Source organism: Kwoniella dejecticola, chromosome 1, assembly GCF_000512565.2.
Source record: "Kwoniella dejecticola CBS 10117 chromosome 1, complete sequence".
Classification (NCBI taxonomy): domain Eukaryota; kingdom Fungi; phylum Basidiomycota; class Tremellomycetes; order Tremellales; family Cryptococcaceae; genus Kwoniella; species Kwoniella dejecticola.
The window spans coordinates 125,292-140,094 of NC_089301.1; the positions used below are offsets into that span (position 1 = coordinate 125,292).

Sequence of the window (14,803 nt, forward strand, 5' to 3'; positions counted from 1 at the left end):
CTCGCAGCGTGCAAGATCTTCATATCGAGGGGATTACGATGTCCGTAAGCGAAGCAGCCTGTCGATCACCATTGACTGGCGAAGGGATAAGCACACTGAGCTAGGCAGAGTATTGAACTGATATTGCGTGCTATAACGCATATGATAGTATTCGCCTCAGATCACGCAACCATATTTATCCAGCCAGGCACGATTTGGCAATTGTCTGACAAAACTGGCCGACCGATAAGATACAAGGAAAAAATGTTGCGAGGTGTGCTCCTTCCTGCGGCGATCTGGATGAAGCCTGAGGAAGTCATTCTCTAGAATTGCTGTGACAGCTCGTGATCGAGCATACGACTGTCTACGAAGTCCGCGCAAACAGTATTGCCTCAACTTCCTGTTGCAACTTGCACACTCCCCGGTCCTGAAGATCATAACGTAATTCGTTCGACGGCTGTTACCGCTTGACCCGAATGCGACTTTTGACGTGATCGCAATCGCAGCTTTAGGCTAGATTTCACAATTGTTCTCTGCAACGTTTTTGCATGGCTGCATCATATACCAATCCATTCCCGCCGACATCTGCTTGTCCACCGCAAAACGTTTCTGGTTCCGTGTGCCTATTCTCCTTTTCTCACGCACGTCTTTTAGTGGCTTCATATCGTCAGACTCTATTGACCGCGGAGGGATTGTTGAATTCTTTGATTGGTGGAGTGATTGCGTATACATCCTTGTCTTTCTCATCCTGGCTTGAGGTACCATTGGACCGCTCGGGACTGCTGGGTATCACCTCATTTGACGGGATAGCTGCTTGTGGGCTCAGAGCTTTCTTCTCGTCTCGTCGGAGTAATACCAATATCAATGTAGTCCATAAGACTGCACGGAATAAGCCAGCGTATCAGCAAAGTAGCATTGCAGCGAACGGAATGATCACGTCGGGAAAATACGATCTGCATTGAAAGTGAATTCTCACTTAGTAGTATTGCCAAGCACAAAGAATACGTCCATCCTTTTCTCGCCTCGGGGAAATCGACGGTTTTCCATACGAAGTTCGGCATCTGTTCATAAAGACACTTAGTATATGTGTTGACAGCTCTCAACAGAAGAAGATGAGACTTACAATACTTTGGAAGACATATGCCAAGTCGTTACCTGCTGCAACTAACAACGCTCTTTTCTCTGTGTCGTCTGAACATATTTCCTAATCCGCGAACATGCTCAGTTCAGTGTGCCCAAGATTTCATTTTGACAGAAGGGGAACTTACATTGATCCATGTTAAAATCAGTGGACCGGCACCAGCTCCGAAGTCTTGGAACCAATAGAGTACTTTCGTTCCGGTGATGTTGGCATATAAATCGATTTTGAGCAGAATTGCTGCAAACAACAGCTACGAGAATGATGATCAGCTGGACCCAGGATGAAACGAGATGATGTATACAATGTTTCTACCTACAGATGCGAGGGCATTGGCGTAGATGAATGGCCACCTTCTGCCTTTGAGAGGACCATCGGACAGCCAAGCATAGGCGATGGCACTAATGATGAAAACGGCTCTCGTGATCAAGGGCACTATGTGGAAAGCCACCTCATTAGCGTCAGGACCATCCTTGAAAAATCCTTAATGCGATACATACGTTGGTTGATCTCGGGAACAGAGAATTTAACCTCCGGTACAGGAGGGGGATTGGCGTTAAAAGACTTCAGCCAGTATCCCATCGCTTGTTGTCCACCTCCGTTGTTCCATATCTGTAATCCCCAATTGTCCGTCCCGTCAGATGGATAATCAATACGAAGGGAAAAGCAAAGCGACTGACCACATAGAGGAAAGCTATCGGTGAGGAGCGAAGACTTAGTCGCTCAGGACACATATGGCTGATAAAACGTTTCCCGCAGTGAAGCTGAACTCACGAAGTATGTAAGTATGCCAGCTGCTGAACAGCTTCTTGAATTTGGCCTTTGTCCATTTAGCTCTTCCTGCTCGTCCAATGCTGGTCAGCCGCCATTGCGCGAGCTCATGCTCCTATGATCGACAAAGAAAGATAAGTCAGCTGGGCTCGCCAAGTAGCCAAAATGAAATCACCTCTTGATTGAGCCACCAAGCCTTTTTGTCTTGCAAAGGGGCTGAAGGAAAGAACACGAATCCCAAGAGAGCGATCGGCAGGGTGATTATTGCGTCAATGATGAAAAGCCATCTCCATCCCGCCAGTCCATGGACGCCGTTGAGATTGGTATATGCCGCCGCTTGCAAGAAGCCACTGAACATTTGACCAATCGACCCTGCGAGCCAAAAGATCATAGCTCGTTTACCAATCTCTCGAGGCGTATACCAACATCCAAGGATATAGTGTATACCAGGATAGAACCCGGATCTACAGAATTGTATTACCAGATCAGCCATTTTGCCTTTCGATTTGACATAGAAGCGGCAAGGTCTTAAGTCGGGGATATACGGTACTCACTCGAAGAGACCGACGAGGAATCGGAGAGCATATAGAGATTTGTAAGATTTGACGGCGTATGAGCCTAGAGTCGCTATTCCCCAGCCCAGTTCCAGCTGCCAAAGTCAATCAGCATGGCGAAGATAGACTCTCTGTAGACGCTGGGCGGATCACTCACCGAGGGAATGACAAAGCGGGGTTCGAATCTCGTCAATAGTAGGTTCGAAGGGATCTGACCGATGACATAACCGACAGTCCAGATAGTGACGGCTGTGACTAGCTCGTTGCCGTGCATATCCAGGTCTTCCTTCATGCCAGACAAGAACTATCAAAGGATTTCCAGGTTAGCTCCTTTTCCCAAACTCAGTCGCCAATCGGATGAAAACGAACAGCATTGTTGATGTTTTGTTGATCAAGGTTCTTCAGGCTATAATGGCATTATATACAGTAGTCAGCCTCGCAATCCAGATGCCATTCTGTCTTACTGGTGTGGCGAGACTTACAAGCTGATTTAAGTCCAAGAGAAGAAAGATAAACATGAGCATGTAAGTACAATCACATGCGAGACCACCGCTTGCGGACACTTACTATCCGAGCTGAAAAGGTGCACCGAGCAGCTTCAGCTATCTTTGCTACTCCGACAGATGTGCTTTGTGCCGCATGTGACTTACAGAAGCGAAAGTCAGCATCACTGCGTCGACCTTGAACAACAGCTTCCGCTGGTCCGAAGGAAGATCAAGTGTATCCCAAAGTCTACCTTTCCATGTCTCGGTGATGGGTTGAGCTTCTTTCACTGGTCTGCGATCATCGATGTTGCCCACTGGTTCCTCGACATATGGTACGGTCGACATTACGCTTCACTGATCTGGAAGAAGTGCGCGCGCTTCTGTGTACTCGGAAAAGTTCGTCGTTTAGACGAGCAATGCTCTGGTAGGTCAGTATCTATCGCATACGACGGCCTATATGCAGTACATGCTTCCCTGGGTTTGGTCTAGTCCCGCCTCACTGATGCTGGCTATCGTCGATGAGCGAGCCAACATTTGAAAAAGGATCTGTTGAGAAATAGGCGACAGATATCGCCATCGAGATACACGTCTTGGCTCTCTCGTGTTTTATCAGAGTGCACATCATCAAGCGGCATATACCAGGACGCATGGTCTATGAGCAGTACGTGAGAGCTGGCTTTCTATCAGCAGTGATCGAGATAACAAGGTATGATATCGTCAGGGCACAAAATAAGCTTCTTTGCAATTCGCAGAATCGCCTTGGCATTGGCGTTGGCGTTACCGGGTGGTTCCAGCAAATCTGCCACTGGTCGTGTTCAAAAGCCAAGACAGGATGCATCAACGCAAGATGGCGTGCTTGACTCATAATGCGTCTTGGACTGTCTATATCGTGCAGCAGATCATCGGGGTATCTGCGACAGACAAGATGGTGACCAAGCTGTTCGAACATCGATCAGATCTGATCGGCATATCAATATTGAGTCAAAGGCTCGGCGGGGTATACCGAGATGCGAGGGATTTCGTCAATATTGCGCCATTCGAGCTAACTCTCCCATGGGAAGATTCTGGATCCATCGAATGTCTACAGGTCACGCCATCACCGCACACTTATCATATACAATATCCTGATCATTAGGGACAAAATAATCAAATGACCAATATGACGTGTCCGTTGACAGTTGACAAATCGAGCTCGCTGATCATTCGATCAAACGCCATTCGTCGACGTGATCATGTGAAGTTAGAAGCTGATTAATCATCTCGGACAAGTCCGTGTGCTTCGCTCAGCCTTCTACAGCATGCAGCCTTATCACAGTACCTGGGCAATATATTGTTTATATAGCTTGTCAGTGAGTCGTGAGAGCGGGTGATATGGTCTTCACTTAGTTCGAAGTACATCAATCATAGTCAATCGATCAATTGCAATGGCTCCCATCGCATTAAACGACACAACTGCTGCTGCTACAGCCGCACCCGCCCAATCATCTAAAGAGGATATCGCAGCTCTCAAAGCGAGACTCCAGATAGGCAAAGATCGCAATGTCAACTTACCCCCTGATAATACTCTTCGAAGATATCAGAAAGCAGGTATCGATTTGTCCAATGGATATCCTTATTTCCCCGAACAGGTGCCAGAATTCGTGCAAGACGTAGGCAAGATCCGGGATAATCTAAGGGAGTATCAAGATCCTGCTTTGAGGGCTGATAAAGAGAAGAAAGCGCTTTTTGGGGCTGCCAAAGAGGTGAAAGATTTGACTAAGTGGATTGGAGTGAGTCTTGTCTCCCTTCTCTCGCTGAGACATGTCGTCGGTATACATGCTAAGTGTGGAATATCTGTACCTATGCCTATAGACCGAGATTGTTGGACTGCAGTTGAAAGATCTTACTGATCAACAGAAGGATGAACTTGCCCTTCTCGTCTCGGAAAGATCAATTGTCTGTAAGTAGGGCGCAATTTCCCTCTTTCATATTCTTTTAACGAATATTGATGAGACAGAACATAAACAGTCTTCCGGGACCAAGATATTTCGCCTCAGCAACAGAGGGACCTCGGTGTCTACCTCGGAGATGGCGAGATCGAGAGACACCCTCAAGCCGCCCAGGTGCCTGGTGTGGGCGGAGGAATCACCTTGATCTGGGAACAAGGCAGAAAAGATAAGATCAATAATGGTCGTTCGCACAGAGTACCTTATGGGGGTGGTCAATTCGGCTGGCATACCGATTTGGTCCATGAAGGTCAGTCCGATGTCACCCACCTCTTTCTGAAAGTTCGATACATGATACTGATATGGTTCTTCTTACTGTATATACGGCTGATAGCCTATCCTCCCGGATATACCCACTTGCACCAAGACACCGTACCGGAAGTAGGAGGCGATACCCTCTGGGCATCAGGCTATGCGGCGTACGATAAACTTTCTCCGGCGTTCAGAAAGGTCATCGACGGTCTCAAGTAGGTTGTTTACTGCTGGATATCCTTCATGCGCATAACCCGAAGGTGTGCAGGCACTGAGCAACTTAATTTTTAGTGGTGTTTACCGATCTGCGCACAGCTACAAAGATGCCAACGATCCTGAAGGAGGCAAGAAATTCGTCGAACGAACTCATCCTTTAGTCAGAACCCATCCTGTGACAGGCTGGAAAGCTTTATGGAGTGAGTACCTTCCTTTCTACTTCCGAGTATGTCGATATACAATGGTGATATGTACTAATTCGATGATGCATAGTCAACCAAGCTATGACTTCCCACATTGAAGGATTCGACAAGCCTGAATCGGATGCCATCTTGAATTACCTGTACAACGTGTACGAGCGATCAACCGATATGTAACTTAGATGGCATTGGACCCCTGGAACGTCGGCGATTTGGGATAATAGGACGACGATCCATACTGTCTCGTACGATTACGATGGTGAGAGACACGTAAGTGATCTTTTCACTTTCATTAAGAGCATTTTGCTGCTATATTCAGTGATCCGGGTAAGTGTTGACAACAGTGTGATTTTAGGGTACTCGAGTTTCCTCCTTGGCCGAGAAACCTTTCTTCGATCCTAAATCGAAGTCAAAGGCGGAGGATTTAGAACTCAAGGGATGGGTCAATACCCCTGATGTGAAAGCTAGATACTGATCAGAGAGGTGTCAAGACCTCTTGTATATTGGCCAGGTAGATACTGAAGGGGAAGTGGGGATGGGCGATAAGCGTTGTATTTTGATAAATGTTATGAAGTGTATTGACGATTTTTTGTCACCTTCAACTATTTGCTCGCATGTTATCTCGTCGTTGGGGAGAGTGAGATATACACAATGCATGTGATTGTCCACAAGTCTAATCATTGTTTACTCACTTCTGTCTACTTTGTCTCACCACGCGTTGATTGCTGCTCTCATCCGTCCCCTCCATCGCGATCACTCAAACTTCTTCAACCATTCTATAACATGCTCACAAAGTACCTTCTGCGCTTCGGGTTGAACAACATCATGCGAGGCGTTCTTGATGAAATGTAATTGTAACTTCCCATTTGACGCATCTTCCCATCGCTTGAATTTCGTCTGCACATCGCCTTTCTGATACTCGACATCTTCCTCGGAATATAGCACTAATGCCGGAGCAGACAATTTACCGAATGACGAGGACAAAGAGTGCTTGTATCCGTCTTGAGCTTCGACAGGAATATCATCCGAGAAGTAATCGTCATCCCCACTATGCCAATGATCATCGCGTCAGCTACATTGAGCGACTACCAAAAGCCAAAGACAGTTCCCAAATAACGGCTACTCACCCGACGCCTATCAGACTGTGTACTCTATAAGCCGTGATAGGTAAAGGTACACCGCCAAAACCGGCAGACTCGCAAAACTCCTTAGGCATCAACTCTTCCCCCCTTCCATCTCTGATCATCTCCTCCGCTAGAGGCAAAACCTCGAACCATTCTTTCAGTCCTAACAATTCTAAGAATTCTCTGTCGGACGCAGGGGCTTGCATGATCCCTCCTTCTATGCGCAGGGCGTCGGACTCAGCGGAGGATGTCTGGTATATGGGGTTGGAAAGATATTGCATGACGTTCTGGGAACCGGTGGAATGGCCTGCGAGTATGAGGGTTTTTACACCTTTGAACAACTGATATATCAGCATTTCTGACCTTTCCAAGGACGATAACGTGAAAAAGGAACTTTTTGGTGAACGAGTGTGCCTCACCAGTAGACCTCAAGTGTTTCACCAGAGCTTCTATCTCCTCGTTATCTCGCTTCAGACTCCCAGTGCCATATCCACCATAAGCCGAACTCCAGTGGAACTGGACGCTAAGCGCGACATGAACTCATTAGCGCTTCTGAATGGCATCAAGCACCCTGAAGAGATCATGTGAATTTCGGTCAGCAAATTATGGGGTACTTACAATCTCCAGCCAGCTTTGCCTACTGCCTCCGATAGGGGATAAGTAAACGGTACAGCTCCGAGACCATTCGTCAAACCCCCGATAAACGCTACCGCTTTATCTGAATCCAATGCGCCAGAGGTGAAGACTGGGAACTTCCACGGTCCAGCTTGGAACGTAGTGAGAGTTCCAGAGAGCGACATTGTGTGAGATTCTGGTGGAAAGCGGTGCAATGGGGGATGTAAAAGAGGGAAATGACGGGAGGATAGATTATGAAGGGGCGATGGGTAAGCAGGTTTACTTTTTCTTGGTTGTTATCTGATATCTGATAGTACAAGTGTCTAAGCACCGATGGCGTGCCGCGCGGCAACTAAAGCTTAAGGGAAAAACGCATTGATCGGTCACCGCCGCCGTTGTCCCCGAATAAGCCGGCTTTGCAGCCACGTGTCAAAGCGTCATTCCCATCAAATAACTTTCGGTATCTTCGCCGCTGCACACGGTAGACCCTTCGAGCAATGAGTAGGCTTGACTTCTCAACCTGTAATGGCTATCATCCGAGCACCGACACCCTCGACGACCTCCGCAATGGCAACAGAAGGGAGCCCAATCGCTGCGAAGTCCGCAAGATCTCCAGAGCGAGGCATGGAAGCTGGACCTTTTAAGCGTAAATCCTCCTCGAAGAACCGGCCATCTGATGTATGGGAAGATATGGATGATCATGATCAAATACCAGAAAAACAGCTATCCATCTCCAGCGGAGAATCTTCTTCTCCTCGTCGGGTCATACGATCACCTCGATCTACAAAGACCAGGACACCAATCAAAAGATCATTTCCTCTTCCGGCGCGCACACCTACAAAGTCCCAATCAAATGTCCCACCTTCACCTAAGAAACCACCTGAACGCCCTCATCCACAGCCCGCAACGCTCCTAGACACTCTCAACGTCATCTTGATACCTTTTCGACTGATATTTCTCCCTCTCAGTATCCTTCTCAGCCCCCTTTACGCCCACCTGGCCAACGGGATTCTGCTTCTGACGCTAGGCAGTCTAACGGCGTATTTCCTCCTCCCTCTGATCCCGTCCCTAGTTCTAAGGCTGCTCGGAAAAGCTTTGAGATCGATCTCAGGTAGCCTCGTATTGCGGACACTCAGTTATGCTCGAGAATCAGATGTCATGCTGGGTAAAGAAGTGCTCTTGCTTCCAGCCAAGACGTTAGCTACCCCCGCATGTCTCCTTACCGGTCTGTTTTGTCAAACTTCCCTGTTAGCCCATAACGGAGACAACGGAACTATCATACCTGCGAAACCCTTTTGGGCGAGGTCGAACGATCTCGAAGATGATTTAGATGTTGGACAGTATGCTAGGGTTCTGACTAAAGAGGCTAGGGGAGCGAGGGACATTTTTGAAAGTGTAAGAACGCTGAATCAGGGCGGAGTAGCTGGTGGACTGGAATATGTCAGGCAAGCTGAATCTTTATAGAGAAACGCGCTTCGTAAAATTCGCTGATGGTTTGCGTTAGGATCTGGGAACTTGCTGTAGCGGTGAATACGGGCTCAACGCTAGATGGGAAAGGGTTTATTGCTGAGCAGTTACGGGAAGTGAGTGGATTGATCATTTATCAATCCGTTCCACCGTACTACGAATGATCGCGAAGACCTCTCAACTGACTAAGATTATGCTAGCTCGGTGATATGACTCGTGATTTATCAGATGAGATTGTACACATCGATTCGAAGACTGTCAATGCATTCAGCTGGCTGCAATGGGAGGTGAGTCTTGTCATTCTCGCCATTATATCCCTACATCAGCAAGGTAGCAGAACCGTGGGCTCATGAACCGGTGGTATAGTTCAAAGATCTAGTCAAACTACTGTCCAGACCACCGTCTTCCCGCCCATCATCTTCCATCATCTCCAGCAAACTGCATTCTCTCCTACTGCGCCTATCGAATGAACTAGACTCTATCTACACCCTCACGTCTACCGCTGCACAACAGGCTTCTAGAGCATCTGAACAAGGCCAAGGACTATACACGGAACTCAATCGTAAAGCGACTGGACTTCAGTATGAGCGGGATAGATCACCGGGCTGGAAGAGGGTATACGACAAATCTGCGCATTTCCTCGTTGGTGGGGAACCTAGTAAAGCGGAACTCGTTGATCGGGATCTGAGGATAACGACCAAGACAATAGGTAATATCCGAGCACTGAGTCGGAATTTGGAAGAAACGCGCACAAAAGTGAAGGTTTATAGAGACCAGATAGGTATGTTCGGAGCGTCGATGATGGGTTTCCACCTGGGCAGCTCGGAGGATGTAGGTTTAGGCCCAGAAGAGGAGGTCAGGGTGTTGAATGAGGTGGTGGAGGGTCTAGCTAGATCGGTGGGTATGGCGAAGCAGGAAGGAAGAAGTGGACGAAAAGAGCCTGAAGTGTTGGAGATTGATCAGTAGAATTAAGTCTACCTTGGGGAATGCGAGATTGTACGTATACACGGTTGTAACAAAGTATATCGGTGGCAATATCATATCGTATCATATACTCATACAATGCCTTCCGTTGCCCTGTCGTCATCGATCATGTCTTGTACAAAACGGATATGCCGATGTGTAGAAAATATTATGGATCTTGCGTTCAAGAAGCGAATAGCCTGTCCGATCAGAGACAGCAGAGGGAGTGATGTCCTCAAAGCTGGCATCCTCTGAGTCTTACACAGCTTGATGATAATACGGTAAGTCTGTGCGACGAATGCAATACATCCACGATGGTTGTGATGCTTAAAGCCGGGAAAAGCCGATCTATGCATTGTCCGCATGGTTAAAGTGAATCTTGATTTATGTACAAAGCGATGATACAGATGGGTGGGTGTATATTCACGAAGAGAATGAACAGAATGAGAGTTGGCCGGAAATGCAATGTCCCAAAAATACCGTACCAGATTATCGTTATCCTCACGCACAACGCACGAACAGATTTTGCCCAAGTGTCCGATCATACTGTCCTTACATGTCGTAAGCGTAAGATCAAAGTTCAAATGCTTGAGGGGATTTTCACGTCGTTCCGATAGGATCGCCCAAAGAATAGATAGTCAAATTATCGCCTAGCCTTGTCTTTCTTCTTTCCGTCCAAATGAGCGTCCGCATTGACATATCGGACCATCCGACCACCGACTTTCTCAGCGATGTATTGGCCTAGTTGATGCATCTCCCCGTCGGGATATCGGTACATCTGCAAAGCGAATACAGGATCACATTCACGTCAGCCTTGAACTCTGCCTCTGCTGTCGGTCTGTTTGTATGGTATTTATTGTTGTGACTTGCGAGTGATTGCATTGCATTGCTTTGACTGGGCGAGTGATAACGCGCGAGGTGTATGATCTAGTGCACTTACACAGCTGACCCAGAAAACAGTCCCCTTGACAGGCGCATCAATCGCTCTATTCTGTATCGAAAGCTTGTTCCCTTTTGCATACTCTGCGTAAGTCTCCGTCAAGATTGGTGATTCTGGTTCGCCGTCATCCGGGAATATGCCTGTACACAGGTGATTGAATCTACGGCGGGTAGGGGGGAGTATTAGCATAAGTCAAGACTGGAATGAAGGCAAGCCGAAGGTTAAAGCAGGACCAAATTGTGTCGAATCGCTTTGACTCTTTCGCACTGAGACGAGCTGAAGAAGGTTCGGTAGGGGATGGTACACGACGATCATTTGCGCACAGACCGACAGATCGACAGGGGCTAGAGGGATATAAACTCACTCAGTCGTGTAATCCCATTTATCCATGTATTCCGGTACGTCTATATCCAGCACTGTCGGTACATCTCGCTTCTGGCGTGTTTGTCGCGCATCCACCTTGAGCGATAGCGAGACCAGAATGAGGGAGACGAGGAGTACAGATGATTTGAGAAGAGTCGCATACATGTCGGCGGATTACTCCGATATCAAGTCGTTCTTCTTGCTGTCTGATTTACCTTCGATGGATGGGTTGTATGATTGATTGAATGCCTGATACGTTAGAACGTCAAATGGTCTTATTTTGAGGGGAGGCGGTTATGGCGAGCAGTCTCGATGGTACGGAAGTGTATATGTCGATATACCTATATTAATAAGGCTTGAAGGATTCTTGGGATCTATCACAAAGGAATATGATGTATCTGTATTTTCATGTGACAAAGGAGTACTCGTATCAAAAGAAATGGATGATTTCATTCATGCTTTCATGCTTTCATGCTTTCATGCTCTCAAGTCAAAGTGATGTCCCACTTTAGCGTCCCGCCTTACTCCCGTCCACATCAGACTACGTACAAACCAGACCAGCATTCCCACACCCCACGCAAATACGCAGAAGGGTTTCCAAAAAAGAAAAGTTACCGTAAGCGAATAAGTCGAGAAGAGAGAGTTTCTCACCGCTCAGGCTCAAGCGCAAGCGAAAGGACTTGTAAGCTAAACATGACTTTGGTTGACTTAGATCTCGTTATTTCAGGGTAAAAATATCAGTCATTAAGTTAACGTTAATTCTGTCTGTGCGCCTGTGCGCCTGTGTACGGTACAGAGATACAGCCAGTACGACACGATATCGTTTGTTTGGTTCTACTTTATGTCATTACGAAGTTACGAGCGTTCGAATACATGATGGCGGATTGAGACTGGCCAGCATCCTCAATGACCTTTATGATCTATGATTAAGATATACGAGGATTTGATGAGTGCGGTGACACCACTCAGGCCAGTCCGAGACAGGTCGCTCACCCAGGGAAAGATGTCACCGGAATGCGGCAGCAGCTTGCACAGGACAGGAACCGTAATTTCGCACTTGAGGACACAGCGGCGAATTCCACCAATCATAACCCGAGACCCTGGACCGCATAACACGTGGTTTTGACCCTAGTAATCTTACTGATGCATTTCACCGGAAGAGGAGGTTTTGCGTTATAGCATCAACTCGAACACGTTAAACAGCGTGAGATGATCACCATGACCTTGCCCTTCCAATATTCTCTGTTGTACAGAGGTAAATCCAACTTTGCGTAGGAGAGCTGCTGAAGGTATGTTATCTGGATCGACGAACTGTCAGGAAGATTGAAAAAATGAGGATCAGCGATGCTTCATCTCACATCGCTCGCAATCCGATAGCCGAGACAGGTTGAAACAGTTTGGTAGGGAGGCAATGAGGCATCGCATTGGGTCACATCGCAATTGCTTCAGGCGAAGACATCCCGGTAGACCGAAAAAGAGAGACAGATACAGAGATGAAACAAGACATACCGCGATCACCCTCTCCATTCCAAGCCACGTCGCACACCCCAACATAGTCCTCAACATAGCCGTTCCGACACCTTTACCTTGCAATTCCGGATGTACGTCGTACGCTATCTCCCAGCTGCCTTCCTCCTTCTGAGACTTCGCGATACTGCAAAACCCTACTACTCTCCCGTTGGTGTCTCGTAATGCAGATAAAGGGAATAAAGGGACTTCTGCCAGCTTAGCCAGTACAGGGGGTGCGTCTTCTTCTCTACCCATGGTTTGAGCGAGCTGCGTGATCTGGGGGATTGAGGATGCAATGAAGCCAAAATGTGCCTCAGTATAGCTATAGAGCGTGATCTGTCAATTGCGTCCGATGTTACTGCGACATGATTATACATAGAGTTTTAGAGGTGGCCGGGCGACTTACGGATATGGTCGAGCGATGGACCATCGTCCAATGACAGGGTGGTTGAACAATGAGACCTAGGAAGTGAAAGTCGATCTCATCAAAACCACTACCTTTTCAAGTAAGCGCCGGGCTGAGAGTCAAACTCACTGCATCATCAACATCGGCTTCTCGCCATAAAGTGAGTCTCAAGTCATGTCCCGGTACAGGAAGATACGGTCCATCAGGTCCATTCCGAATGGGAGAGGATCTTGTTGAGGAATCTGTCATGATGGAGATGTAAAGCTGTCATCGGAACATCGGAATGGAAACAGGTAGATTGAGTGATTATGTTCAATGCACCCGACAGCAGACAAGCCTGACTAGAATTGAATCTTGCAGGAAGGAAAGAAGAGATCGAGTCGAAAAGTAGGTCAAAGCCATGACGCCGGGACTGAGAAATCACCCTTTGTTCGCTGATGTCACGGATGACTCGGTGAAAGCCGTCCGAGCCACTATCCAGAACGCGTCGACTTGCAGCATATCTTTTGCCGACATGATCAATAAACACTTATGCATATCTTCTGATCTACAGCTAGCCATCACCACTATATTCACCTACGATGTCACCCATGTATACGTACATACACCTGCGCCTGCATCCCTACCGATCGCTGAGCGAAATGCAATATCTTGTCGCTAGGTCGGAATCTTTCCTACTGGGTATCTGCGTCACCCCCGGCTAAAGGACCGCCTTCAATGGGATCAATGAAGATCAGCCCATCACCCCCGAGAGCTCTAGCTACATCCACTCCGATGTTCTGGTACTCGGCAGTAGGCAATTGGTAGATCTGCGAGTGTCAACAAGGTACAGGGACCAGAAGAATCAGCGCGACGAATACTGGCCTGAATAAGCTTGTATTGACGACAATGTGATTTATACTCACACATTGAACAGCAGCTTTTCCTGGGTTTCAACAGATCGTCAATATCGTGTAATCGCTTGCTTGACAAGTGAATCGATCTGGCAGAGGTAGAAACTGCAAGCTCAGGACTCACTCCCATGCCAAATGTCCTTCTCGAACCTCTCTTGGAAAGTCTCAAAGATGAATATTGGCTGGTCGGTGATTTCGCTATCCCCGTAATACTGGGGACAAAGTACGAGGAAGCTAAAGTAAATGGGGGGAAAGGAATATTGATGGTCAGCGATAGCGATATCTCGCTTCCACTCCATTCGCCCTCGGATACCGCTCTGTTTGAGCAGACGCTTATGCTCGACGATTCTGTACTCACTCCTCTCGGAATTGGTCCATGGTGGAATTGTCTGGCTTGAGTACGAACACCGGCTCAGGATAATTAGGTGCAATGGGCTTGGCTGTTGTGGCCACTGTCATAGAAGCGAGGATAATAAAGATGATCTGGGTCGAGAACATACTGAGTAGCAATATATTAACTGGATATGGGCTGAGAATATAAAGTGAGTTGTGGTATTGTCGTTCTCACTTTACTGACTGGCGAAAGACCAGCTTATATACACTTGACTTCAAGCCTGATGGAATTGATGAAAGCAGATCAAATGACGTTGTATCGGCCAGACGGCCTCTTCTATCCTTTGATCGGAACTGATAGACGGTCCCATATGATCTCGTATCAATTGATCACGGTGTACAGGCGAAGCGGTCTAACGTGTTCTTGGCGATCAACAACACGATATCCAGATGATACATAGTAAGCTTACATGCGGTGCGACCACAACTTCAATGAGCAGACGAATCTATGACCACGTAGTCCGATATCGTCCTTGTGACTTGGCCTAAGCGGCACGTATGTTCTGTGAGTTTTGATCGATTGATCAGACTGATTGTACCTGATCGACGT

At 47.4% G+C, this 14,803-nt stretch overlaps 7 protein-coding genes across 7 annotated transcripts; 2 read left to right on the forward strand and 5 right to left on the reverse strand.

Annotated features, from left to right (window-relative positions):
- Positions 1-646: 646 nt before the first annotated feature.
- I303_100050 (uncharacterized protein) lies at positions 647-3,272 on the reverse strand (the record flags this gene model as incomplete). Its single annotated transcript, XM_018403427.1, has 14 exons — positions 647-858; positions 956-1,040; positions 1,103-1,183; positions 1,248-1,370; positions 1,437-1,552; positions 1,618-1,729; positions 1,798-1,811; positions 1,892-2,003; positions 2,064-2,352; positions 2,443-2,537; positions 2,600-2,746; positions 2,812-2,848; positions 3,010-3,017; positions 3,093-3,272. The coding sequence occupies 14 exons, from the start codon at positions 3,270-3,272 to the stop codon at positions 647-649; spliced, it is 1,611 nt and encodes a 536-aa protein (XP_018266081.1).
- A 1,079-nt stretch (positions 3,273-4,351) lies between these two features.
- On the forward strand, positions 4,352-6,055 carry I303_100051 (uncharacterized protein; the record flags this gene model as incomplete). The annotated part of the gene is made up of 8 exons (XM_018403428.1): positions 4,352-4,696; positions 4,779-4,866; positions 4,935-5,162; positions 5,247-5,379; positions 5,456-5,580; positions 5,654-5,753; positions 5,805-5,850; positions 5,936-6,055. 8 exons carry the CDS (start codon positions 4,352-4,354, stop codon positions 6,053-6,055), a joined length of 1,185 nt encoding a protein of 394 aa, XP_018266082.1.
- A 278-nt stretch (positions 6,056-6,333) lies between these two features.
- On the reverse strand, positions 6,334-7,504 carry I303_100052 (uncharacterized protein; the record flags this gene model as incomplete). The annotated part of the gene is made up of 4 exons (XM_018403429.1): positions 6,334-6,628; positions 6,708-7,035; positions 7,124-7,227; positions 7,323-7,504. The coding sequence occupies 4 exons, from the start codon at positions 7,502-7,504 to the stop codon at positions 6,334-6,336; spliced, it is 909 nt and encodes a 302-aa protein (XP_018266083.1).
- Positions 7,505-7,943: 439 nt separating this feature from the next.
- Positions 7,944-9,752, forward strand: I303_100053 (uncharacterized protein; the record flags this gene model as incomplete). The annotated part of the gene is made up of 4 exons (XM_065968042.1): positions 7,944-8,764; positions 8,824-8,902; positions 8,987-9,073; positions 9,153-9,752. 4 exons carry the CDS (start codon positions 7,944-7,946, stop codon positions 9,750-9,752), a joined length of 1,587 nt encoding a protein of 528 aa, XP_065824114.1.
- A 640-nt stretch (positions 9,753-10,392) lies between these two features.
- I303_100054 (uncharacterized protein) lies at positions 10,393-11,217 on the reverse strand (the record flags this gene model as incomplete). Its single annotated transcript, XM_018403431.1, has 3 exons — positions 10,393-10,527; positions 10,690-10,849; positions 11,054-11,217. 3 exons carry the CDS (start codon positions 11,215-11,217, stop codon positions 10,393-10,395), a joined length of 459 nt encoding a protein of 152 aa, XP_018266085.1.
- Positions 11,218-12,225: 1,008 nt separating this feature from the next.
- I303_100055 (uncharacterized protein) lies at positions 12,226-13,216 on the reverse strand (the record flags this gene model as incomplete). The annotated part of the gene is made up of 4 exons (XM_018403432.1): positions 12,226-12,363; positions 12,562-12,883; positions 12,968-13,023; positions 13,097-13,216. The coding sequence occupies 4 exons, from the start codon at positions 13,214-13,216 to the stop codon at positions 12,226-12,228; spliced, it is 636 nt and encodes a 211-aa protein (XP_018266086.1).
- Positions 13,217-13,641: 425 nt separating this feature from the next.
- I303_100056 (uncharacterized protein) lies at positions 13,642-14,358 on the reverse strand (the record flags this gene model as incomplete). Its single annotated transcript, XM_018403433.1, has 4 exons — positions 13,642-13,776; positions 13,873-13,892; positions 13,985-14,094; positions 14,219-14,358. 4 exons carry the CDS (start codon positions 14,356-14,358, stop codon positions 13,642-13,644), a joined length of 405 nt encoding a protein of 134 aa, XP_018266087.1.
- Between the last annotated feature and the right edge of the window lie 445 nt (positions 14,359-14,803).